This window comes from Mustela putorius, unplaced genomic scaffold (assembly GCF_011764305.1).
Source record: "Mustela putorius furo isolate JIRA1106 unplaced genomic scaffold, ASM1176430v1.1 tig00000145_pilon_pilon_pilon, whole genome shotgun sequence".
Lineage (NCBI taxonomy): Eukaryota > Metazoa > Chordata > Mammalia > Carnivora > Mustelidae > Mustela > Mustela putorius.
Genome location: NW_025421294.1, coordinates 21,028,055 through 21,051,261, shown reverse-complemented (window position 1 = coordinate 21,051,261; position 23,207 = coordinate 21,028,055). Strand labels below are relative to the sequence as shown.

General features: G+C 45.7%; 3 protein-coding genes across 10 annotated transcripts; 2 read left to right on the top strand and 1 right to left on the bottom strand.

The window, feature by feature from the left end:
• TMCO6 (transmembrane and coiled-coil domains 6) lies at positions 1–5,932 on the top strand. 7 transcript variants are annotated; one of them, XM_045075400.1, is made up of 12 exons: positions 1–238; positions 415–527; positions 2,437–2,552; positions 2,656–2,839; positions 3,090–3,194; positions 3,370–3,455; positions 3,684–3,800; positions 4,008–4,119; positions 4,230–4,416; positions 4,562–4,656; positions 5,249–5,580; positions 5,661–5,932. In XM_045075400.1, the coding sequence occupies exons 1-11, from the start codon at positions 154–156 to the stop codon at positions 5,576–5,578; spliced, it is 1,530 nt and encodes a 509-aa protein (XP_044931335.1). In that variant the 5' UTR covers positions 1–153; the 3' UTR covers positions 5,579–5,580; positions 5,661–5,932. The 7 variants fall into 7 exon arrangements, with proteins under 7 accessions (XP_044931335.1, XP_004744847.1, XP_044931338.1 ...); XM_004744789.3 differs by having other exon boundaries at positions 7–238; positions 5,249–5,416; XM_004744790.3 differs by having other exon boundaries at positions 2–186; positions 5,249–5,932.
• A 66-nt stretch (positions 5,933–5,998) lies between these two features.
• Positions 5,999–8,079, bottom strand: NDUFA2 (NADH:ubiquinone oxidoreductase subunit A2). 2 transcript variants are annotated; one of them, XM_045075405.1, is made up of 3 exons: positions 7,819–8,079; positions 7,500–7,692; positions 5,999–6,197 (listed from the first exon to the last, which is right to left on the bottom strand). In XM_045075405.1, exons 1-3 carry the CDS (start codon positions 7,917–7,919, stop codon positions 6,168–6,170), a joined length of 324 nt encoding a protein of 107 aa, XP_044931340.1. In that variant the 5' UTR covers positions 7,920–8,079; the 3' UTR covers positions 5,999–6,167. The 2 variants fall into 2 exon arrangements, with proteins under 2 accessions (XP_044931340.1, XP_004744842.1); XM_004744785.3 differs by having other exon boundaries at positions 7,586–7,692; positions 7,819–8,058.
• Positions 8,080–8,101: 22 nt separating this feature from the next.
• Positions 8,102–21,715, top strand: IK (IK cytokine). Its single transcript, XM_013052410.2, has 20 exons — positions 8,102–8,251; positions 8,806–8,872; positions 11,153–11,245; positions 11,717–11,776; positions 12,979–13,146; positions 13,317–13,431; positions 13,912–13,982; positions 14,079–14,125; positions 15,003–15,166; positions 16,680–16,788; positions 17,153–17,192; positions 17,354–17,573; positions 17,828–17,846; positions 18,537–18,615; positions 19,111–19,191; positions 19,447–19,504; positions 20,843–20,931; positions 21,131–21,239; positions 21,411–21,445; positions 21,533–21,715. Exons 1-20 carry the CDS (start codon positions 8,236–8,238, stop codon positions 21,558–21,560), a joined length of 1,668 nt encoding a protein of 555 aa, XP_012907864.1. The 5' UTR covers positions 8,102–8,235; the 3' UTR covers positions 21,561–21,715.
• Positions 21,716–23,207: the final 1,492 nt, after the last annotated feature.

Sequence of the window (23,207 nt, the reverse complement as noted above, 5' to 3'; positions counted from 1 at the left end):
CTTTGGTCCGCCCGCCACCATTTTGCACTGTGCTCCGCCCACTCACTCCTCCTCTTCCGCCCTGCGCTACAGCTGCGCAGTCGGGTGCCTTCTTCTAGGTTTGGGGCCGGTTTCCTGATTCTGGGCTCCCTGCGAATTTTCTCCAGCTCAACCATGTGGAGAGGACGGCAGGGCCGCCTCAGGCCGGTGGGCTGCGTAGTGGAGGAGCTACGGTGCCAGCGCCGGGAGCGGGAGGCAGGTGCGGGAGGGCAAGGAAGGCGGGAAGATACCGGCGGGGGTACCGTAGCTCCTCCACTACGGAGGAGTGCTGTGGTATGGCGGATGGTATGGCAATCGGGGATAGATGAGGCCCCCGGGTGGCAGACGGGGGTCCTAGATGTCCCTCCTACGTTTAGCCGGCTCCTTTGCCCTCAGCATTGCGGAAGGCGCGGAGGGAGCAGCAGCTGGTCAGTAAGAGGCTGCTGAGAGACGACGTCTTGGAGGAAGCCGAAGGGGAATGTGTGGCCATGATCCTCGGGGAAGCTGAGGTGAGGGGACCGGGTGCTTGGTGAGTTCTGCGCCCACTGGCGCCAAAATTCCTTTTGAGCTCGGCCCCTTCAGTACCTCCATCCATCCAGTGGGCCAAAACCAGAAACTGGGAAATCATCCTCGAGAACTGTGTCCTTCATCACCACATCAGTACATCAAGTCCTGGCGTTTTTCATCTCTTAAAGAGCCCTGGCGTCTTCAAGGTGGTCAACATCGCAGCTACTACCATCTTCTTCTCTGTATACACACAGTAGCCTTCTAACAGATCATTTACATCTGTGCTTGCGGCCTTGAAGTTCATTCTCCATACATCAGTCAGATGTGTCTCTCACAAATCCAGAATTTGGGGCGCCTGGGTGGCTTAGTGGGTTAAGTGTCTCCGACTGGAGTTCCGCTCAGGTCATGAGCTTTTGGTGGTGAGATTAACCCCCCACCCCCGCCCCACTCTTGGGCTCCGTGCTCAGCATGGAGTCTGCCTGAGGTTCTCTGTCCCTCTCCTTCTGTCACTCTTCTGTGCGGGCTTTCTCTCTTTGTCTCTCAAATAAATACATCTTTGGGGCATCTGGATGGCCTAGTCGGTTAGAGGTCTGCATTGAACTGGGGTCATGATCCTAGGATCAAGTCCTGTATTTGGTTCCCTGCTCAGCAGGGAGCCTGCTTTTCCCAGTCACTGCTACTCCCCCTTCTTGTGCTCTCTCTGAAATAAATAAAATCGTAAAAAGAAGATCTTAAAAAAAATAAAAATTAAAAATCCTTCCTTCCTAGATGAATGGTTGCCCAGCTCCAACCTTGCCAGTTTACTCATCTTAGCCAACATTCTCCCTTTTCAGTTTTTGAAAGAATATGCTAGGATCTTTCTTGTCGCAAGGCCTTTACATTTGCTACATCTAAAAATGGGTCCTTTTTTTTTTTTTTTTTAAATGGGTCCTTTTTAGTATTGTCTTGACAGCCTGTTTGCAGAATATTAATCATACTAATTGTTTACTGTTTCTCCAGCTAGACTTTAAATCCTTGGGAACCTAGACCCTATCTTATTTGTTGTCATTGAAAACTCAGATGCCCTATAGTATCTGGCATATAGTAGATGGTAATTATTTATTGACTAAGTGAATGAAATGGTTAGTTTTAGCTGATTTATTCATTCAGGCATTGGGCATCCCCTTTGTTTATATTGTCTAGGTTTACATATGTTGTTTACAAAAGTATTCATGTCTAGGTTATACCATTGGTTTGTTGGTTCATTGTGTGCTTACTTCATCCCAAGACACTGTGCTGGGGACTGAAGTGCACAAAGATGAGGAGAGTCCTTTTCTTCGTGGTACTTGCAGCAGCCCAGTGAAGAAGACAGGCATGTTACCATCTGTCATGAAGGAAACATGAGGCACAATAGAAACCCTTAAGTCTGAAAGGAAGCTAGAAAGAGGAACAGAAATCTGGAAGGAGTGGAGGACCTGGGGATGATATCCCTGGCAGAAGGAATAGATCGTGCAAAAGCTTGGAAGCATTAAAAAACAAGTCATGTTATGCTGGGTGCTGTTGGAGTATAGGTTGCATGGGGAGAATGGCTAGAGGGATAAGTTGTGCCAGACTGAAAGATTTAAATGTTATCCTTGAAATAACTCTGTAAGAAGGCAGGAAATACATTATTCCCATTTTTCAGGTGAAAAATTGAGGTTTAGTTTCCTTATAAAGTAAGTGACAGGGCTGGTATTATTAAACCCAGTTCTGATTAGTCCTTTTGTCTACTCTGTTGCAAGATTGATGGTTATTAGCCATATTAGCCTGAATGACAAGTTCTAGGGACGCTGCAGCATTAGAGTGCTCACAGGTGAGGTGGACAGAGTAGGATTCATGCTTGCTTTCTGGCAACTTTGTTTCCATCACTCTTCTTCCTACCCTGCACTCCAGATCCAGCAGTTCCTCCAGTTAGCACAGCGGGGGACAGATGAAAAGCAGAGAGAGAGCGCTCTGGTCAGCCTTCGTCGAGGCTTGCAGCACCCTCAGACACAGCAAACCTTCATCTGGTCAGTATGGGTGGTGAGTGGGGCCTGGGCCTCTGAGGGATGGACAGGAGTGTGGAGGGGATGGGGTACAGGCTGAGCAGGGCTCTGGTACTCACTCATGTAGGCTGGAGGGCAGCATGCGGACCCTGGTTGGGCTTCTGACCAGCAACCGAGCCCTGTTGCAGCTAGAGGCCGCTCGGTGCCTTCATGAGCTCTCTCATTCCGAGCAGTCTGCGGTGGCTGAGGCCTGCCTGCCAGCCACTTCCTACCTTCTCACCTACCTCTCCGGTCACAGCTCAGACTTTATAGTAAGCCCTCTCCCTTCCTACCTTGTTCTTGACTTGGATTTAAATACTGTGCTTTTGGGTTTGGTTTGAGCTGGCACATAGGGGGAAGAAGAAAATTTGTTTCCCCTGATGTCCATAGCCATACATATGCCCATCACCTTCCACTCCCTTTTACCCAGAGCTTCAAAGGGAAAACGTCATCCTCTGCTCTCCCACCCCCACCCTAGCCTGAGACAGGCCATGCCCCGTGCTTTTGTTGTCCCACTCTCAGGAGCTCTGTCTGTATACACTGGGTAACCTGATTGTGGAGAGTGAGGCTGTGAGAAGGCGGCTCCTGCCACAGGGCATTGTTCCTGCTTTGGCTGCCTGCATCCAGGTGAGCATCTATCTGCTTTTTCCCTCCTTGGGCAGTCCTCCCCTGTCTTGTCCCTACATGGCCCCCTGCTTTGTTTAGGCAGCTCCAGCCTCTGCCCTGTGCTAAGGGATTGAAAGTCATAGGAAATCTTATGACCCAGCTTCCATAGTCAGATCTCTACCCTGTCTACTTCTAGTCTCCCCATCTGACTGTGCTGGAAGCCCTTGGATATGCCTTGTCCCAGCTTCTGCAAGCTAAGGAAGCTCCAGAGATGATCATCCCGTAAGTAAAATTTTATCTCCAGATGTGGAAGCGTATGTGACCTACTTGGTGATGTAGCCCCCGGACACCAGATTCAGTCTTGTTTCTGAAACCAGTGCACATTTTAGCTCTGTATCTGGCTGGGAAGAGGTTTGGATTTGGATACTTTCCCACCTGCTGTTAGGGTTTGGGAAGAATGACTGGCATCTTGTCTTCTGTGGTTCCAACTCAAAACTTTCCTGTTGGCAGTTCCGTCTTGGGCTCCACTCTCCCCCAGCATATCCTACAATTGTTGCAACCTGGACCAAAGCTAAACCCTGGGGTTGCTGTGGAGTTTGCCTGGTGCCTGCACTACATCATCTGCAGGTAACACAGACCATTTGCAAAAGTACCACAGACTTGCCCTGGGGCTCCTTTCCAGATCCTCGGGTTTTTGAACTTTGGTTTCTGGAATTGCAGTGAGTTTTCTTCCTCCTGTGGTCTTCTCTGCTTGGACCCCAGGAAACCCATCACTCTAGGCCATTTGCCATCCTCAAGGTGGGATTGATTGAGTACTTGCTTTTTATTGCCTAGCCAGGTCAACAATGCGCTCCTTATCTCCCATGGGGGTCTCTCCACTCTGGGGCTGCTGCTATTGGACGTGGCTGGGGCTGTCCAGAGAACTGAGGATGCAGGACTGGAGTTGGTAGGTGAAGAGGACAGGTCAAGATCTGGGCTACCTTTCTTCCGGTTTTGCTACTTACTATGTAGGTAACCCCTTCCCCCTTACACTGTACTCCCAACTTGTCTTTGCAGCTGGTATGCCCTGTACTTCGGTGTCTAAGCAACTTGCTAACAGAAGCAGCAGTGGAGGTTATGGGAGGGCCAAATCAGCTTGAAGATGAGCGTGTGGTGGCGGCCTTATATATCCTTCTGCAGTTCTTCGTCCAGAAACAGCCCAGCCTGCTTCCTGAGTGCCTTTGGCTCCTCAACAACCTTACTGGTATGTACTGTAATGTGCCTCGGCCTAGACCTTTAGGTTCTGGGAATGCTTCCTCATTGCCTGGGCTGAGGTGGGTAGGACTGGGGGCGGGTGGCAGGTTCAGGTCCCTGTTTGAGGGACTTTACCTTGACATTTTCCCTTCCAGCAAATAGTCCTAGCTTCTGTACCTCCTTGCTCTCCATGGATCTGATCAAGCCTCTTTTGCAGTTGTTGCCAGTTTCTAATGTGGTGAGCGTATTGGTAGGTATTGGGGTCACTTAAGTCCTGGATCTTATGGCCAAAGTAAAAACACTGGGAGCAGGCCTTTGCACTCAGAAGTATCCTTACCTGAGGACTGGCAGGTAGTGTGGTGTGGACGGCTTCAGGGCCAAACCAGTCAGGTGTGAATCCCTAACCTGTTTTGGTTTTTTTTTTTTTTTTAGATTTTTATTTATTTACTTGACAGACAAAGATCACAAGTAGGCAGAGAGGCAGGCAGAGGAAGGGAAGCAGGCTTCCCGCTGAGCAGAGAGCCCAACGTGGGGCTCTATCACAGGACTCTGGGATCATGACCTGAGCCGAAGACAGAGGCTTTAACCCACTGAGCCTCCTAGGTGCCCCTCCCTAACCTGTTTTGCTATTTAAGCAGATCAGCTTACCACCTTGAACTTCAGTTTCCCTGTGTGTAATTTGAGAATACCAGAGCTACCTGAGGCAGCTCTGAGGATTACAAAACATGCGTGTGCTTGGCATGGTGCCTGACCACATGATCAGCACTCCATATATTTTAGCTCCATGATTAGTCTTTAGTTTTCATCCTTTGTGGGGACTCTGTATACATGTCTCTCTGTAGGTGCTCACAGTTCTGTGCAACGTGGCAGAGAAGGGTCGTGCTTATTGCCAACATCTGTGGCCAGGGCCCTTGCTCCCCTGCTTGATTGGCACACTGGCTTCCTCTGACACTGAAGTAGTAGGCCAGAGTTTAGAGCTCCTGCATCTGCTGTTCTTCTATCGGCCAGAGGTGAGTTTTGGCCCTGGTACCCCTGTTCTGAGGCCTGTAGTCTCACCATGGCCCCTTTCCCTTTCCATCCTATCTATAGCCACTTTTCTGGGCCTGGCAAGCCTATGTGGACTCCAGTTCAGAACTTGCAGCCTCTGGTTGGGAAGGCACTCTTCCAAATAGAGGTGGGCTAACCTGTAAGGCTGTGGGAATCTAGTATTGGGGCACAGGAACTCGGGTGATGAATCCTTTTCCCTGCCCTCAGGCTGTGGAGGCATTTGTGCAGCATTCAGGGCTTCAGGTCCTAGAAAAACATCAGGAAGAGGCACAGCTCCAGGATCGTGTGCATGCTCTCCAGAAGACTGCTCTTCACAGGTGACCTGGCTTCTCGATATCACTCATTCAACTCATCACCTCCCCCACCCCTCTCAATTTCCTTGTCCCTGGATCCCCTTTTGAGGATTTAGAACCATAATGACATCTCATATTCTCTGCTCCTGTGTCCAGGACAGAATAAAGTTTTATTTTTATAGTAAACTGTTTTGCCTCAGTGGTTGTGTGATAAGGGGTAGAGGGTAAAATGAGGGTAAGAACATGCAGAGCTGGTGTTTTCAGCACAAGCTTTATACAGAACAGAACACTTTTTTCACATTGTACTCGGTCCAACAGAGCCCAACCTGTGGGGCTGTTGCTCTTAATCAGTGGAGGCTTCAGGCTTTGCCACTTAGCACATTCTCCACGGCTCTGGTTACCTGATCAGCACTGAAGTTGTTCAAAGAGACATTCTTCTCTTGGCCAAATGCTGGGGAGAGAGAATAGGGGTTAAATATCTAGTATACACTGTGGGATTACCAAAATATTAATAAAAGTCTTTGTCTTCAACTTACAGTCTTGTTAGGGTGAGAAAAGTAGTACAGAGATATGACCAAGGTGTATTTGGGATGTCTAGAGTTTATCCAGGGGGTCTCAAACACATCTAGGAAGCCCAGATCCAACTAGAATTTTGGCTGATTCTGGGTGGCCACCATGGGAAGGAAGATGTTTCAAGGCAGTTTTTAGGGGCGTGGTAAGGTATTTATTATTAGCCACAACAGTGCTTTGCCTGGGCCTAGCCTTGGCTGGATGCCAATTCTGTGCCAGTCCTAGTATAAAACACTAAAGTAATTTGCATCCATCTCCCCTAGTCTATGGGCTTTTTCCTCCAAACAATTTTTAACATATACTGCAGTTATCCACTGTTAGAGTCAGTTAACCTTAGGTATGACTTATTTTCTCCCGGCCCCGACATTCCTAGAGGAAGGCCTACTATGTGTCAAGCAACATGACCATAATTTCCAGATTAGTAAACTTAAGAATATGATAAACAGGATAAGGGCAGTGTTATATGATTTGCTAGGGAATGCCTTATTAAGGAGGTGATAAATAATTTCAGACCTGAGTAACAACATCATGAATTCTAATGAGCTAGCCATGAAAATCTGGTAGAAGTTCATCCTAGAAAGGGGGGACAGGTGTAAAGGTTAAAGGCTATTGTATCCTAGCTATGTAATCTTAGGTATGTTTCATAAAAAAATTTTTTTTTTTTTGGTAAGCTCTATGCCCAACATGGGGCTTAACTCCTGAACCAGAGATCAAGAGTCCTATGCTCTACTTACTGAACCAGCACCTGCCCCTGTTTGGTAAAATTTTTGACTCACCGTTCTAACCTCTACAGTAAGAAAAGAAGAATCCACCCCCTCATATAATTAATGAAGATTAAATGAAATTTAGACAAGGAAGTACTCAACACAGAGCTTAACATTAACCTTAACATCAACAGAGCATATGCTTGTATTACTGAGATTCTCACACTACCTGAAACGGCACTGACCACACCCACACGTCATGTGTAAGGACCCACTTCGACGGGAATTGATGAGCATCGATTCCCAATATGAACCCCGTTTCGAATTACGAAACCAACAGCTCCTGGTCCCTATGCAGGGCAGGGCCCGCATCTATATTGGTATTACTCGAGACACCAGCATTCTACAACCCCACGAATGTAGGTTTATATGAAACAACGTCAAAAGCAAGGCCGAAGTCCGAGTTCCAGGATACCTACAGGTTTCTGTGTGACCCTGGATGACCTTCTCTTTTCCAACCCTTGTTCTCCTATCGGGGTCCCAAACTGCCCGCTTCCCCGCTCACCGTAGCGGGCCCATAGTTTGGGCTGCACATCAGAACACTCGCGGATTAGGATGGGCAGAGCGGGGTTCGCCTTCTTCAGCTCCACATAGTGTTTCTCGATGAATTCCCTGTTGGGGGGCGGGGAGAGAAAGCCGTACGTGCTTGTCTACGCGCGGGACTCCCCAAACATCCGAGAGGTAGAGGTCATGACCTGGGCGCCCCGAAGCCTACCGGCATACCATCTTGCACCTCACCTGACGCCCTGGCTTCCGGGTGAGCGCTGGCACAAGTGGAGGCGAATCTCACGGAGACCAAGTTTGGCCCCAATCCCGCGACTCGCTGCTGCAACCGCCATCTCCCCTAGTGCCTAACTCCCCGCCCTAGGACTTCCGGCCAAGTTTTCCACTCTGACTAATCGCGGCCCTGCCAGTTCCCGCGATAGTTAGATGTCTTGCAGGGGGCGGGGTAAAGTTTAGCCAATGTCTTAAAAGCATTGCAGAAGGCGAGTGCCGCTTATTTCCATTTTCTCCGCGAGTGGGCGGAGGCGGAAGGGCTGCGGAGCGCAAAGCACTGTGGGATTGTTCCTGAGGTGCATCGTGGGAAAAATCTTGTCCTGGTTGTGTTGTCTTTGGAGCTTCAGTTCCTGCTGGCGTTGAAACACCGCAGACGAAATGCCAGAGCGAGACAGTAAGGCTCGGGTCATTTGCCCTTTATTACCTACAGGACTTGGGACGCTTGGAGTGTTGTTTTCGCTTCAGAGTTTAAGCACTGTGCGGGTGGTGGAAATCTGGCGAAGCCCTTTAGTATCAAATGAAGCCGGGCAGCTCCGGACTGTTGTCTCAGCTTTGTCCTAGCCCCAAGTGACGACGGGTGTGTATTGTCTGTGAAGTAGCCCCTACCGCCTGCACTTAATCTTGGGTCGCGCCAGTTTATCTTAATTGCAGCATCTTGGATGTTATTTTCCGGAAGTATTTGTTGATCCTCCAGCGCCGGTTTAGGGGCTCCTTCCTTTGCACCAAGAGTTCCTTGTATTTTCTCAGTTGGGTACCTACTACTTTGTGTGGTCACTGTTGCTGCTTTTGACTTTCTTCTTCACTAGAATGGGAGCAGTTTGACGTGAAAACATCAGTATTGTTCATTAATATAGTCCCAACTTTTGCACAGGAACTGACACGAAATAGATTTATTAAATTAACGCCAGGGTTTTTTGTTTGTTCATTTATTTATTTACTTATTTTAAGGTGAGCCTTTCTCCAACCCTTTGGCTCCAGATGGCCACGATGTGGATGATCCTCACTCCTTCCACCAGTGAGTATTTCAGTATAGGACTAAGTATATGAGCTGGGGATGAATAGAGTGGTGTGGAAATGGTGAAGGAATTATAAATGTCTTGTCAACAAGGATAGTGACAAAAATTGTACCTCATGAGCCTTTATCTCTGAACTTTAGCTGCATAATGTCGACTGCATAAGAATATTAGAGGGGAAGTTCTGGCTGGGAGGGTGCGAGTTTTTAAAGTTAATGTTTAATTATATGATACAGGAATTCATCCTTGTAGAAAATTGAAGTAGAAGTAAGAGTAATATTCTTTTTGATAACATCCCCAGTTCCAGTCCCTTTCTTGGAAGTAACCACTGTTCCTTTTCCTTTTCATATGTGTCTTTTTCTATTTAAAATCCATTTATATGCATACATGTAGGTCTGAGGAAGATATACTATTATTTTGTAAGTTGACGTATTAAAATTAAGTGACGTTGTATTATATATTATATCATTTTGCTACTTGCTTAATTTCTCCACTCATGGTCTTAAAAATTATTTTCACGTAAGTGACAAAGACTCTCTCCCCTCCTTTTTTTAAACACATTTATCTCAGAGAGCGAGAAAGAGTAAGAGTGTGTGAGCAGTGGGGAGGAGCAGAGAGAGAGGGGAAGCAGACTCCCCAGTGAGTGTGGAACCTGGTGCAGGCTTGATATGCTACACCTTGATCTCTGGACCTGGAGATCCTGTCCTGAGCCAAAACCAAGAGCCAAAACTCAACTGACTGAACCACCCAGGCACCCCAAGGACTCCTGCTTTCACTAGACTTTCATCAAGCTTCTCTGGGATCCATTTTTGGCAAGTCCTATTAGGTTCAGTTTAAGCAAAGAATGCTGTTAAGCCATTTTATGGAGAGTCCCCTTAAGTAATCCAATAGATCAAGTCAAGCTCCTTTTTCCCTACCCTTAATGGCTAGCCAGTTTTCTCTTAATAATTTTTTTTTTTAAAGATTTTGTTTATTTATTTGACAGAGAGAGAGAGAGATCACAAGTAGGCAGAACAGCAGGTAGAGAGAGGGGGGGAAGCAGGCTCTCTGCTGAGCAGGGAGCCCGATGTGGGGCTTGATCCCAGGACCCTGAGATCATGACCTGAGCTGAAGGCAGAGGCTTAACCCACTGAGCCACCCAGGCACCCCAGTAATTTTTTTTTTAATAAACGTCCAATTGTCCCAGTTTGTTTTCAGAGTTGAGTTTCAGTCCTTCTCCCCTATTGCAGTAGTCTTTATTCCTGTTATAGTAATCTTGAGCATTGTCTTCCTTGGGAACACTTAGAAGGATTCTTTGCTAAAACTGGGCACAGCAGGCCAAGGAAGAAAGTCAGAAGAGGGCTCAAATGGACCCAGTTAAACTTTGGTCAGGGAGTGAAGTTTTTTTTTTTTTTTTAGATTTTACTTATTTGACAGAGAGAAATCACAAGTAGGCAGAGAGAGAGAGAGAGAGAGGGGAGGAAGCAGGCTGTTGAGCAGAGAGCCGGATGCGGGGCCCGATCCCAGGACCCTGGGATCACGACCTGAGCCGAAGGCAAAGGCTCCAACCCACTGAGCCACCCAGGCGCCCCAAGGAGTGAAGTTTTGTCACTTAAAATTATCTCTTGTACCATCATTGCTGTCTGCCACACGTGGGAAATACTGTCATGATCTAGTTTTTAGTTAATGGTCATTTAGGCTGTTTCCAAGTTTTTATTACTTTCAAAGCTGAAATTGTGCGGTGCCTGGGTTGTCTCAGTTGGTTAGGCATTGGCCTTTGGCTCAGGTCATGATCCCAGGGTCCTGGGATCAAGCACCATGTTGGGCTCTTTGCTCAGCAGAGAGCCTCTTTTCCCCGTCCCTCTACCTGCTGGCTCTTCCTGCTTCTGTGCATGTGCTCCCTCTCTGTCAAATAAGTAAATAAAATCTTTAAAAAAACCCCAAAAACTGAAATTTTATTTATACGCCTTTTTATACTCCTATTCCAATAATTAACAAAGCTAAATATGGGTGAATGGAGTTGGTAGGTCATAGGATATACCCACTTAAATTTTGATACAGCCAAATTGCTTTCACATTTGCTGTACTGACTTATGTGCCTCTCAGTGGAATATTCACTTTACAAATTCTCACACATACTTGATTTATCAGATTTTGTAATAGTCAACACTCTGATGCATTAAAAGTGGCTTTTTTTTTTTAATTTGTATTTTCTTGATTTCTAGTAAAGCTAACCATGGTTTTTAACATACTCCTTTTTTGATTCTTACTGGATACTAATTTTTAAAATTTTTGCCTTCTAGATCAAAACTCACCAATGAAGACTTCAGGAAACTTCTCATGACCCCAAGGGCTGCACCCACCTCTGCACCGCCCTCTAAGTCACGTCACCATGAGTAAGTTCTGGGGTCCTCCAACCTGTCTCCCATCTCCTTCCTACAGAATCTGCTGAACTAGATGTCGTATGAACTGGAAGGCTAGTTCTTTTTTGATGCCTATAATTCTGATTCTCCCTCTCTGGAGATTGAAGCTCCAGTGAAGACTAGAGTGTGCTAAGATCTGAGTACGTTCCACATACCACTTGTATTAATAGAATGCCACTAGTGCTTAAATGGACAGATTTCAGGGTCCATTACAGCTCTAGGAACTCAGATGCTGAGGTAGAATTTTAATAGTGCTTCAAGTGGTTTTGCTGCTTTCTGAAGCTTAGAAACACTCACCTACAAATAGTGGTCTGGATCTCTGCGTGGTTGAAGCTGTTGCTTTGTTCCATATTCTAGGCCTTTCTTCAGTCCTCAAAGCCAGTTGTTGGGGGTTTCTGGGGCTGTGGCAATATTTTGCTATCAGTGAATTTCTTTCTCTTTTAGGATGCCAAGAGAGTACAATGAGGATGAAGATCCAGCTGCACGAAGGAGAAAAAAGAAAAGGTAAAGGAAGGATGAAGGAGTGTTGGACTGTAAGGTGGACAGTATTTTTTTTAAAGGCGTGGAGGTCAGTAGTTACTATGAGGCTGGAGATTAAGGTTTTCCTTTATTATCTGAGGCTCTCTGGTTTAGTGGAGAAGAACGATAGGCAGAGTGGCAATTTAGGACTTTGGGGTCAGTGTGCAGTATTTTAATCTCATCTCTCCAGTTCTTAGCTGGATAATGATGGGGTTATTCCCTAACATGTCTAACCCTCAGTATTACCATGAGTAGAGTGATTTCATAACTTTTTTTTTTTAATAAAGATTTTATTATTTATTTGACAGAGATCACAAGTAGGCAGAGAGGCAGGCAGAGTGGGGGGGCGGGAAGCAAAGAGCCCAATGTGGGGCTTGATCCCACGACCCTGAGATCCTGACCCGAGCCAAAGGCAGAGGCTCAACCCACTGAGCCACCCAGATGCCCCTGATTTCATAACTTTTATCAGGTTGTCATGAGGACCAACTGTGGTAATGCATATAAGCACTTAGCACTAGTATCTGGCATATTGCAACCACCCAGTAAATCTTATCTGCCATTATCACCATCATCATAATGATTATTTATAAGATACTGAAATTTCTGGACCTTGTGTTTTGCTGTTATCTCTTCTGGGGAAGACCAGCAAGGGATGATTTTTTCTTTCTTTCTTTCTTTTTTTTTTTTTTTTTTTGAGTGTGAGCATGAGTTGGGGGAGAGGAAGAGGAATAGCAGACTCGCCACAAGCGGGGTGCATAATATGGAACTTGATCCCAGGACCCTGGGATCATGACCTGAGCTGAAGGCAGATAGCTGAACCAACTGAGCCACCCAGGGGCCCAGGAATGATTTTCAGTTGAAATTTCGAAGGTGATAAAAGTTTAGATAACTTCCTCTTGCCCTACAGAAAAGTCTCATCTTTAGAGACTGAGTGATACACAGTTGTGTGGCATTAAAGAATTCTGAAATGACAGATGGAAGGTTCCATGGTAGCATTGAAAGAGTCTATCTGTGAGCTGGAAGATGCTATAATTCTGATTTTGAGGACTATCCGGAGTTGGCCAGCAGTTCTATGAGGATGTATATGAGCTTTCACCAGACAGTTGGATAAAACAGGTAGGAATAATTCTGCTGACCTTGGGATAGCAGCTGGTGAGCCTTACACGTTTGTTTTTCTCTGGTCACAGTTATTATGCCAAGCTTCGTCAACAAGAGATTGAGAGAGAGAGGGAACTAGCAGAGAAGTACCGTGACCGTGCCAAGGAACGGCGAGATGGGGTCAACAAAGATTATGAGGAAACTGAGCTGATTAGTACCACAGCTAACTACAGGGCTGTGGGCCCCACTGCTGAAGCGTGAGTACCCAGGCTGCCAGGGCAGGATTCCCTCAGCATCCCAGTGGCCTACAATCACAGTGTGAATTCTTGTTAATACTTTCCTTACTTTGGAACCCAGGCTGAGCTATTTCAAGAAGGACTTGGTACTCACAAATAACTATTTTAACGTGGCTTCTTTCATTATACAGGGACAAATCCGCTGCAGAGAAGAGAAGACAGTTGATCCAGGAATCCAAATTCTTGGGTGGTGACATGGAACACACCCATTTGGTGAAGGGTTTGGATTTTGCTCTGCTTCAAAAGGTGAGCCATGGTGGGTGGGTAAAGAATAATCCTAGAATGCTGAATCCTCTTGTATGGGCCTTTCAAAGTGAAAGGGGGGAGGCTGCTCTCAGCCCAGTCCATATAGGAAGAGTAATAGTGGCTCTTGATTAGGACCAATTGGTACTCATCCTTTAAGTCTCAGCCTTAATTTTATTTTTTTGGGGGGGGAACCTTCCCTGATCACCCAGGTATGGTTGTTTAACCATAACAAGTGAGGTTGTTAAACCCCACTCCTCACTTCCCACTTCTTGTATCTCTGCATAGCTCTTTTATTTCACATAGCATAGTTTTCACATTTTGTTTGTTTGTCTCTTCTGCTGTAAGCTCCGTTAAGGCAAGGACTATATTGTCTTGCTCAGTATTGAGTTCTTAGTTCCTGGCACAATGTGGTATATAGTCGTGTTAGATAAACATATGTAAAATGAATAAACGTCTAAATCCTACTTGGTTTCTTGTTAGGTACGAGCTGAGATTGCCAGCAAAGAGAAAGAAGAGGAAGAACTTATGGAAAAGCCCCAGAAGGAAACCAAGTAAGTAAATGCCAGGGAAAGTTGCGGGTTTAGGAAAGTGGGACCTAAAGTAGGAACACATTTGGTAAAAAAGAAAATATTTTTTTGTCTTTTCAGGAAAGATGAGGATCCTGAGAATAAAATTGAATTTAAGACACGTTTGGGTGAGTACAGAATTTTTACAGTAGTGGTTGTGCATTTTAGGTCGGTTATAGGCAATTTAATGGTCTGAGCAAGATGTGCTTTCCCTTCCCTTCAAACTGCTTTCCTCTTTCTTGCCCCGACATTAGCTAGTTTTCTTAGAATACTCTACCAGAACTTAGATGTGGACTTAGTCATTTCCTTTATTATTAATATCTCCTCATTTATGTTGGAAGCTCTTGCAGATTGTGGCTTATGCATTGAGGAAGGCAGCTTATAGCTTATCTGTTAAAAGAGGTAGCATGGTTGGTGATTAAAAGCTCAGAATTTGCAGGCAGAGACCTGGGTTTGAATCCTGGTGATGAAACTACACTAGGGATGTGATATTAGGTAACTCATTCACATCTCAGTGCCTGTTTGTCTCTCTGCAAAAATAGGGCTAATTCACCTCATGGGATTATTGGAGCCATTAAAAATACTATATGCAAAATGTCTGTTTTATTGAGTATGTAGCCAACCTGGTTTTTCCATCATTGTCAGTATCCCTTTACACCTCATCCTTCTTCCTCACAGGGCCTAATTCAATGCGAAGCCCATAGTGCCCCTGAGAATACAATGTAGAAGAGTGGATAAGAGCTCAGGCTTTGGAGTTAGATAGACTGGGTCCCAATCTTTATTCTCTCACTTCGTAGCTGTGTGACTTGAGGTAAATCACTTCCCTTTCAGCTTTGGTATTCTGATAACTTAAAAGGAGATAATGATGTGTACCTTACAGGGCTCTTGTGAAGACTGAGGCAATAGTATTTGGTGTGGTGGTACAGAGTAAACACTTACTAAATAGCAGCTGTTAGTGTAGAAGTTTCTCAGTGGCTGTGCTTGCTCCTGGTTCTCTTTTTGTAGGCCGCAACGTTTACCGCACGCTCTTCAGGAGTAAGGCGTATGAACGGAATGAGCTGTTCCTGCCGGGCCGCATGGCCTATGTGGTAGACCTGGATGATGAATATGCAGACACGGACATCCCCACCACCCTTATCCGCAGCAAAGCTGATTGCCCCACCATGGAGGTAAGTGGTTTGAGTCCTGAGAGCCTGTCAGGTGGGCCTTAAATCTGGGAGTCTGCCTTCCTTCTGCGCTGGATCTCATCCACCACATTTAACCCTGTCCACTTTTAACTTTCTAAATGTTAGTTGAATCCATTCACTTTTCTCTATTTCTATCAGTAAAATTCCAGTTGAAGCTGTCATGTCTGACTGGAACTAATAAAAGATGCCCTTGTTTGGGCGCCTGGGTGGCTCAGTGGGTTAAGCCGCTGCCTTCGGCTCAGGTCATGATCTCAGGGTCCTGGGATCGAGGCCCACATCGGGCTCTCTGCTCAGTGGGGAGCCTGCTTCCTCCTCTCTCTCTGCCTGCCTCTCTGCCTGCTTGTGATCTCTCTCTGTCAAATAAATAAATAAAAATCTTTAAAAAAAAAAAAAAAAAAGATGCCCTTGTTTTGTTTCCTCGCTTTCACTCTGGTTTCTTTTCAGTATTTTATTTTTTTTTATTGAGTCGTAATTCATGTGCTACATAATCCACCTTTTGAAAATGTGTAACTTAGCAGCTTTTAGTATATTCATAGAATTATGCAGCCATCACACAATATAAAAAAATTTTGGGAAAAAAAATTTTGATCCACCTCTACTCCACCCAAAAAACCCCCTGTACACTTTAGTCATAACCCCCACAGTCTTCCTATCCCCTTTTACATTGTGATTTTTCACATGTGGCCAGTGTGATATTTTCTTTTTTTTTTTTTTTTTTAAAGATTTTATTTATTAATCTGACAGAGAGAAATCACAAGTAGACAGAGAGGCAGCCAGAGAGAGAGAGAGAGGGAGAGGGAAGCAGGCTCTCTGCCGAGCAGAGAGCCCGATGCGGGACTCGATCCCAGGACTCTGAGATCATGACCTGAGCCGAAGGCAGCGGCTTAACCCACTGAGCCACCCAGGCGCCCCAGTGTGATATTTTCAACATAGGAATTTTTATCTCACCACACTTGAGAAGGTTTCAATGATTTCTCATTATTAGGATAAAGAGTAAAGTCTTTGTTGTGGCATACGAACCCTGGCAACTTCTGTCCTGAACCACTTTTTCATCATGATTCTCCAGTTTATTCTCCAGTGAATCCCAGCTTGCTAGATTCACTTCTTTCTCTTTTTCTTTTAAGAGAGAGAGGGAGAGAGAGTGTAAGTAGGGGCGGGAAAGGCTGAGGGAGAGAGAGTCTGGAGCAGGCTCCACGCCTATTGCGGAGCCCAGTGTGAGGCTTGGTCTTATGATCTCTAGATCATGACCTGAGCTGAAATCAAGAGTCAGATGCCCAATCTACTGAGCCATCCAGGTGCACCTAGATTCACTTTTGACCCAGGTCTTTGTATATGTCATTCTGTGTGACTGGAACGTTCTATGACACCTCCTTTCCCTGTTTTTTCACTGAGTTGGTTATAACTCACCCTTGAATTGGTTAAGTGAATGAATGAGTGAATGAATGAGGAGATTCTTGCACTGTGATATAATATCCTTGCTGCTTCGGGTTTTTAGGCCCAGACCACACTGACCACAAATGACATTGTAATCAGCAAGCTCACCCAGATCCTTTCCTACCTGCGGCAGGGTACCCGCAATAAGAAGCTCAAGAAGAAGGATAAAGGTAATCTGGAGGGTTAGGGAGAGAAACCTTAACTCTGGAGGGGCACCTGAGGGTGGAACCAAGGTTTCCTGGAGCCTTTTGTGTCTAGAACATTGGGAGGCTCCTGGGAAGCAGAAAAAAATGGGAGCAATGGAGCATTAACAAGGAGATGGTTACACACAGGTTCTGTCTGCTTGAGCTTCCCAGGAAGCAATGGACAGCTTTGAGGCTTGAGAAGGGAGAGTATGGGGAGCTTTTGTTATTCCACCTTCTAAACAGATGTTTAATGAGTATTCAGAGCTGGAGAGCATGAATTCCCACCCATGATTCCTTGAGTGGGAATCAACTCAGGAATGTATTCTTCATTATTCTTTCTATATTTTAGGGAAGATGGAAGAGAAGAAACCCCCTGAGGCTGACATGAAGTATGTATCCTAGCACTGTCACCTGCTAAGTGTGAGGAAAGGGTTCCCTGTTTCTTGTCTTTGGCATTTTGGGGAGGTCTTGATATGAGAATCTGTGGAGAAATGGCCAGGGAAAAATGGAAGTGTGTATGACTTTGGCAGCTAGTGATCTGTTTTTCTAGTATATTTGAAGACATTGGGGATTATGTGCCATCCACAACCAAGACACCTCGGGACAAGGAGCGGGAGAGATATCGGGAACGGGAGCGTGATCGGGAGAGAGACCGAGACCGTGACAGAGAGCGGGAGCGAGAAAGAGATCGGGAGAGGGAACGGGACCGAGAGAGAGAGGAAGAGAAGAAGAGGCACAGCTACTTTGAGAAGCCAAAAGTGGATGATGAGGTGAGATATGGCCCTGGTTACCAAGTGGGGAGCTGCCCGTCTGTGTCTGCTCTTCCAGGTACAAGATTTGTTTGTTAATATAGGTGCCTCAGGGCTCCATAGCAGCAGCGGATTCAACTAATCCAGGGTGGGAAGCATCCTGAAAATGAGGCAAAAAGTGGGTAGGGAATTGATTCACCGATCAGTCAAGCAGGGGAGGAATTAATACAAATCCCTCATGGCAATACTCACTTCAGTTTCTGTTTTCTTTCCAGCCCATGGATGTTGACAAAGGTGGGTGACATCTGAGACATCTTGCATTGGCTCTGGCCTTTTTGGGCTGAGAGGCTGCTGTCCTAGAGTTCAGAGTTGGCAAAGGCTGGGATTACGGGACTGCCTGATCTGAGTTCTCATTAAGATCCATGTCTTGCTTCATGAAATAGAAGATGAGTCTGGAGTTACCCGAATCTTCCTGGGCAATGGCAGGGCATATTTGCTCTGCTAGATACAGTTCCTCCACCTGCAGGGTTCTGAAGATGTGAGGGAGGTCGAACTGGCAGTATTCTGTGTACATAACTCCATCTCAACCAGAGTAGCTTGTTATTTAAGGATTCATTTATTTCCAGTAGAGAGAAAGAAAGAGCACGTGTGTGTGCGCCCACATAAGTTGGGGGAGGGGTGGAGGGAGAGAAAATCAAGGAGATGTCCCTCAGAGCCAGGAGCCTGATGTAGGGCTCAATCCCATAACCCTGAAATCATGACCTGAGTGGAAACCAAGAGCTGGCTGATGAACCAACTGAGCCCCCCAGGTGCCCTGGGGTAGCTCGTTATTAGTTGGAATTTGAATAAAGTTTTGTTAGCTAAAAGCTTTCTCTTTTGCTTAAGAAAATGACTTTATGAAAACAGGTTGGAAAGTATGTTTCGGGAGGGAGCAGAGGTAAGTTTCTTGTTTCACAATCTGAACAGAGATCTCTTTTCCCTTAGGACCCGGATCTGCTAAGGAGTTGATCAAGTCAATCAATGAAAAGTTTGCTGGGTCTGCGGGTTGGGAAGGCACTGAATCATATCCTTTATTTCAATACGTTGCTGGAGTCTAGAAAACTTGTCCTGTGTTCTTTCTAATTCCACCTACCTCCCTGCTTCCCCACAACCCCCGCCCCCACCCCGCCTCTTGCCTTTTATAGTAAATTTTGTCAGGGATGCAATTATTTCGACTTTCCCACTTCTCAGAGGATCTACTCACGTCCTTAAAAGTTTTCATGTTGGGACGTTGAGCCCTTGGTCCTTCCTTCTTGAAGCTTTTCTGCTATAGGTAGAATTATTTTCTTTTTTTTTTTTAAGATTTTATTTATTTATTTATTTGACACAGAGAGAGAGATCACAAGTAGGCAGAGAGGCAGGCAGGGCTGGGCGGGGAAGCAGGGTTCTCTGCTGAGCAGAAAGCCCGATGCTGGGCTTGATCCCAGGACACTGAGATCATGACCTGAGCCCAAGGCAGAGGCTTAACCCACTGAGCTACCCAGGTGCCCCTAGAATTATTTTCTTTAACATAGCATATGCTGAAGAAGCCAGAGGACAAAAAGCAGCTGGGAGACTTCTTTGGAATGTCCAATAGCTATGCCGAGTGTTACCCAGCCACGTACGTGAGACCGTTAAGGGAGGCTGGGATGATTGGAGAACAAGTTGTGGGGAGGAGGCTGAAGTGGAAATCTGATTACTTGGGACTAAGGGGTACTTTTTACTTGGATGAACATTTCTTTTAGGCACTGAGTGGGAGGTCTCGGGTTGGGGCGTTGGTCATTTTTAGGCATATAGCATCTTAATTGGGAAGGTTTCTGGCTAAAGCATAGGGGTCTGGGTCTGCACCATCTGTCTAACTTTTGCTTCTTTTCAGGATGGATGACATGGCTGTGGATAGTGATGAGGAGGTGGATTACAGCAAAATGGATCAGGTATGGCATTGGAAGGATGAGTGGGGAGTCTTAGGCAGTTACTCTTTGGCACATACCTTCTTCCCCCCTCCCAACAGATTGGTGTCTCATTTTCTGGGTCTTCACCTTCCTTCCAACTGCAACAGTAAGAGCAGCAGCATTATGGAGTCATGGGAAGCTTAACTGTACAAAACAAAACGAGATAGGCCAAAAATAGGTTTTTTTCAAAAGATTTTATTTATTTATTTGAGAGAGAGACAGTGAGAGCATGAGAAGGGAGAAGGTCAGAGGGAGAAGCACTCTCTGCCAAGCTGGGAGCCTGTTGCAGGATTTGAGCCGAAGGCAGTTGCCTAACGAACTGAGCCACCCATGCACCCAAAAATAGATTTTTTCTTCTTATTTCTGACAAAGTGTCAGATTTTGATTTCCATTGTAGGCGTAAGCAAGCCTTTAGTGCATAAATAGAAAGGGTAGAAGAAATTTCAGTGTTTAGAAAATAATCAAATTTTATTCTAGCCAGGATTGAAATGTTCTTTGCTAGTCTTAAAAACAAAAATACTGGGTGCCTGGGTGGCTCAGTGGGTTAAAGCCTCTGCCTTTGGCTCAGGTCATGATCCCAGGGTCCTGGGATGGAGGCCTGCATGGGGCTTTCTGCTCAGCGGGGAGCCTGCTTCCCTTCCTCTCTCTCTGCCTGCCTCTCTGCCTGCTTGTCATCTCTTTCTGTCAAATAAATAAATTAAAAATAAACTTAAGAAAAAAACCACAAAAACAAAAAAAAAACCAATAATACTTTGGGGCATCTGGGTGGCTCAGTCAGTTAGGCGAAAAGACTCTTGATTTTAGCTCAGATCTCGATCTCAGTGTTTTGAGTTCAAGCCCTGTGTTGGGTTCCATGCTGGATGTGAAGCCTGCTTAAAAAAACAAAACAAAACAAACCTCAACCCCTGACACATAACACCATTAATGGTAAAGAAATTTCATCTACTTTTTCCTTCTCTTTACTGTAGTAGTTGAGCCTGGTTTATTTCCATCTTGGAGACTTACTTAACCCTGGTTCTGCCATTTATTTAGTTTTACCTTGCCAATTAATTTTACTGCTTATGCCCCAGTTTACTCATCAGGAGAATGGAGAGGACTGTGGTTCTCTTTTAATAGCGTTTGAGAGAATTAAATATGTGTTTAGTGTTCAGAACAATGCCCAGTACATAGTAAGTAGATAGTAAGCATTTATTATTATTTATCAGGGTGGGATTTATGAATAATGCAACAGGATTGTGAGAGGACCTGGCTTTAGTAAGGGCTAAAATTCTTTTTCTATGACATCTCTTCCTTCTCTGTCCCCATTCTGTCTTCCAACAGGGCAATAAGAAAGGACCCTTAGGCCGCTGGGACTTTGATACCCAGGAGGAATACAGCGAGTATATGAACAACAAGGAGGCTTTGCCTAAGTGAGTCGGTACTAAATACGGCCAGGGAGTGAGGAGAGGGGTGATGATGGAGTGGGCTAGCCTTCACCAGGTTTGAGGGTGGTCTGGCTGAGACATTCCTAAACAGGTTCTTTAGTCATAGGGCCATCTGGGAACACCTCTGTACTGTCATGCAACCTTTGGTGCCTTCTTTCCCTCGTTTGTCCTTTATTTTTCTCAGAGCTGCATTCCAGTATGGCATCAAGATGTCTGAAGGGCGGAAAACCAGGCGCTTCAAGGAAACCAATGATAAGGCAGAGCTTGATCGCCAGTGGAAGAAGATTAGTGCAGTAAGTGAGATCACTTCTTGGGTGGACTTCAGCTGGGAGGAGACACTGGCCCACAGATAAAAGGAATAGGGAGGGGGGTAGAGAGCCATGGAAGTAGAGAGAAGTTCGCCTTGTGCCTCACGTGATCAGACTGACAGTGTAACTATTGGGTGTAACTGTTCTTTTTTGTAGATTATTGAAAAGAGGAAGAAGATGGAGGCTGATGGGTGAGCACCAGCATTCTTCTTCTGGGGCACTGTGGGAATTGCTTAGAGAACTGATCTTAGGCTGACTCACTTTTCCTTCCATTGCAGAGTTGAAGTGAAAAGACCAAAATACTAATCTCCATTTCCAAGTCCAAAAAGACTCCCCACAAGGATGGACTCACCAGTGCTTGCTTTCTTTAATTCCCAAAAAAGTTGCAAGGTCTCTTTTTGTCAATGTATATAAAATGTTACTGTATGATCATTTAGTTCCATTAAATCTGGCTAACCTACTATCATGTCTTCTCTGTTGGAGCATCCTCCCTCCTGGGCCCCTGAAGCACTAAGACGGCTTCTAATTCTACTGATTGTGTAACATGCTCATGCAGAAAGTTAGCTTTCCTTGAGCTGTGATTTTTGATTACTAGGCAGTAAGGATCCTAGCAAGGACACCTAGTGGAGAAGGAAGTAATGACCTCCCTGATGGGCAAGAGGTAGATAGAGGAACATAAGCATGATTGGTCTCATGTCAGACTCATTCAGGCCCATTTGGGGGTCTACTTTTAGCGTAGAGAGTCCCTGGGCTGCCAGTCTGATCCCAAGGTTGTACAGGACTAGGCTGTAAGTGAAGGCAGCTGACGAGAATTACTTGGGAAACAAAAACGGATTTATGCCCTCCTGAGAGCTTTGTTAATTCTAAGCAAAAATTGTTGTTTCTTTGGCTGAAGGGATAGCCTTGGGGGAGTCCTATGGTAAGCCAGCAGGGTTTGGTGCCCTTTAATACCCTGAAATTTTCCCAAGGCCTAAGGTGGATCCCTTGGCCTCTGAATCATTTCATCATTTCATCCCCAACCTTTTCCTCCTCCGGTCTGGTGCTCCTAAGAGTCATCCCTTTTTTCCTGGCCGGATCCCTAGCTGCCACTGCCTGTCTTGAGCCTAAGACCTGTGGGATGAGCACATACATGGAAAGCTAGAAGGCCAGCTTAATCTTTGCCTTGCCCTTGATAGGGCAAGAGCATGTGAGGAAAACAGCTTTGTGCATGGCACCTAGGGGGTTGAAATTGGGCTTTAACTGCAATAGCACCTAGAATGCCTAATATCAGACAGTAAAGGACACGCTGGTTTTATGGTTGTAGGCATTGGTCCCAGTTAAGAAAAGGGTCACAGAGACCTGGCTTCAATGAAGATAGCTAGAGGGTCATTAAATTTAAGACCTGGGGTTTGGGGTGTATGGCTGGCTCAGTCTGTAGAACATGTCTCTTGATGTCACGGTCCTGAGTTCAAGCCGCACACTGGGCAAAGAGCTTACTTAGAAAACAAGCAAAAAACCCTGGGGGTTGACTGTCCATTTAAAAAAACCATTTCTGCAGCTTTTGGTGTTCAAGCCTCACGCTGGCTGTTGGGCTTACTTAAAAATAAAATCTGTTTCTGCAGATATTACCAAGCCTTGTGGACATGCCCCAAATCCTCTGCTTGGCAACATGGTGGGTGACAAGGGCCCCCCACACCACGTGGCAACTTTTCCATTCACATAGGACATAGAGCTTCTCTGAGGTCCCTCATCTCACTTTCACCTCTCCGTGAAGGGGTTGGATATCAGCATATAATATGTCTTAGAAGGCTTAGTAGCACAGTGATATAGAAGCTTCTCTTCAGTACCAGGGGTTTGTGCTCCTTATTTGCCCCACCAGAGTGTTCCCATTTTTATGGAACCGGTGATAATCAGAACGTTAAAAACGTCAACTAATGGGACGCCTGGGTGGCTCAGTTGGTTAAGCAGCTGCCT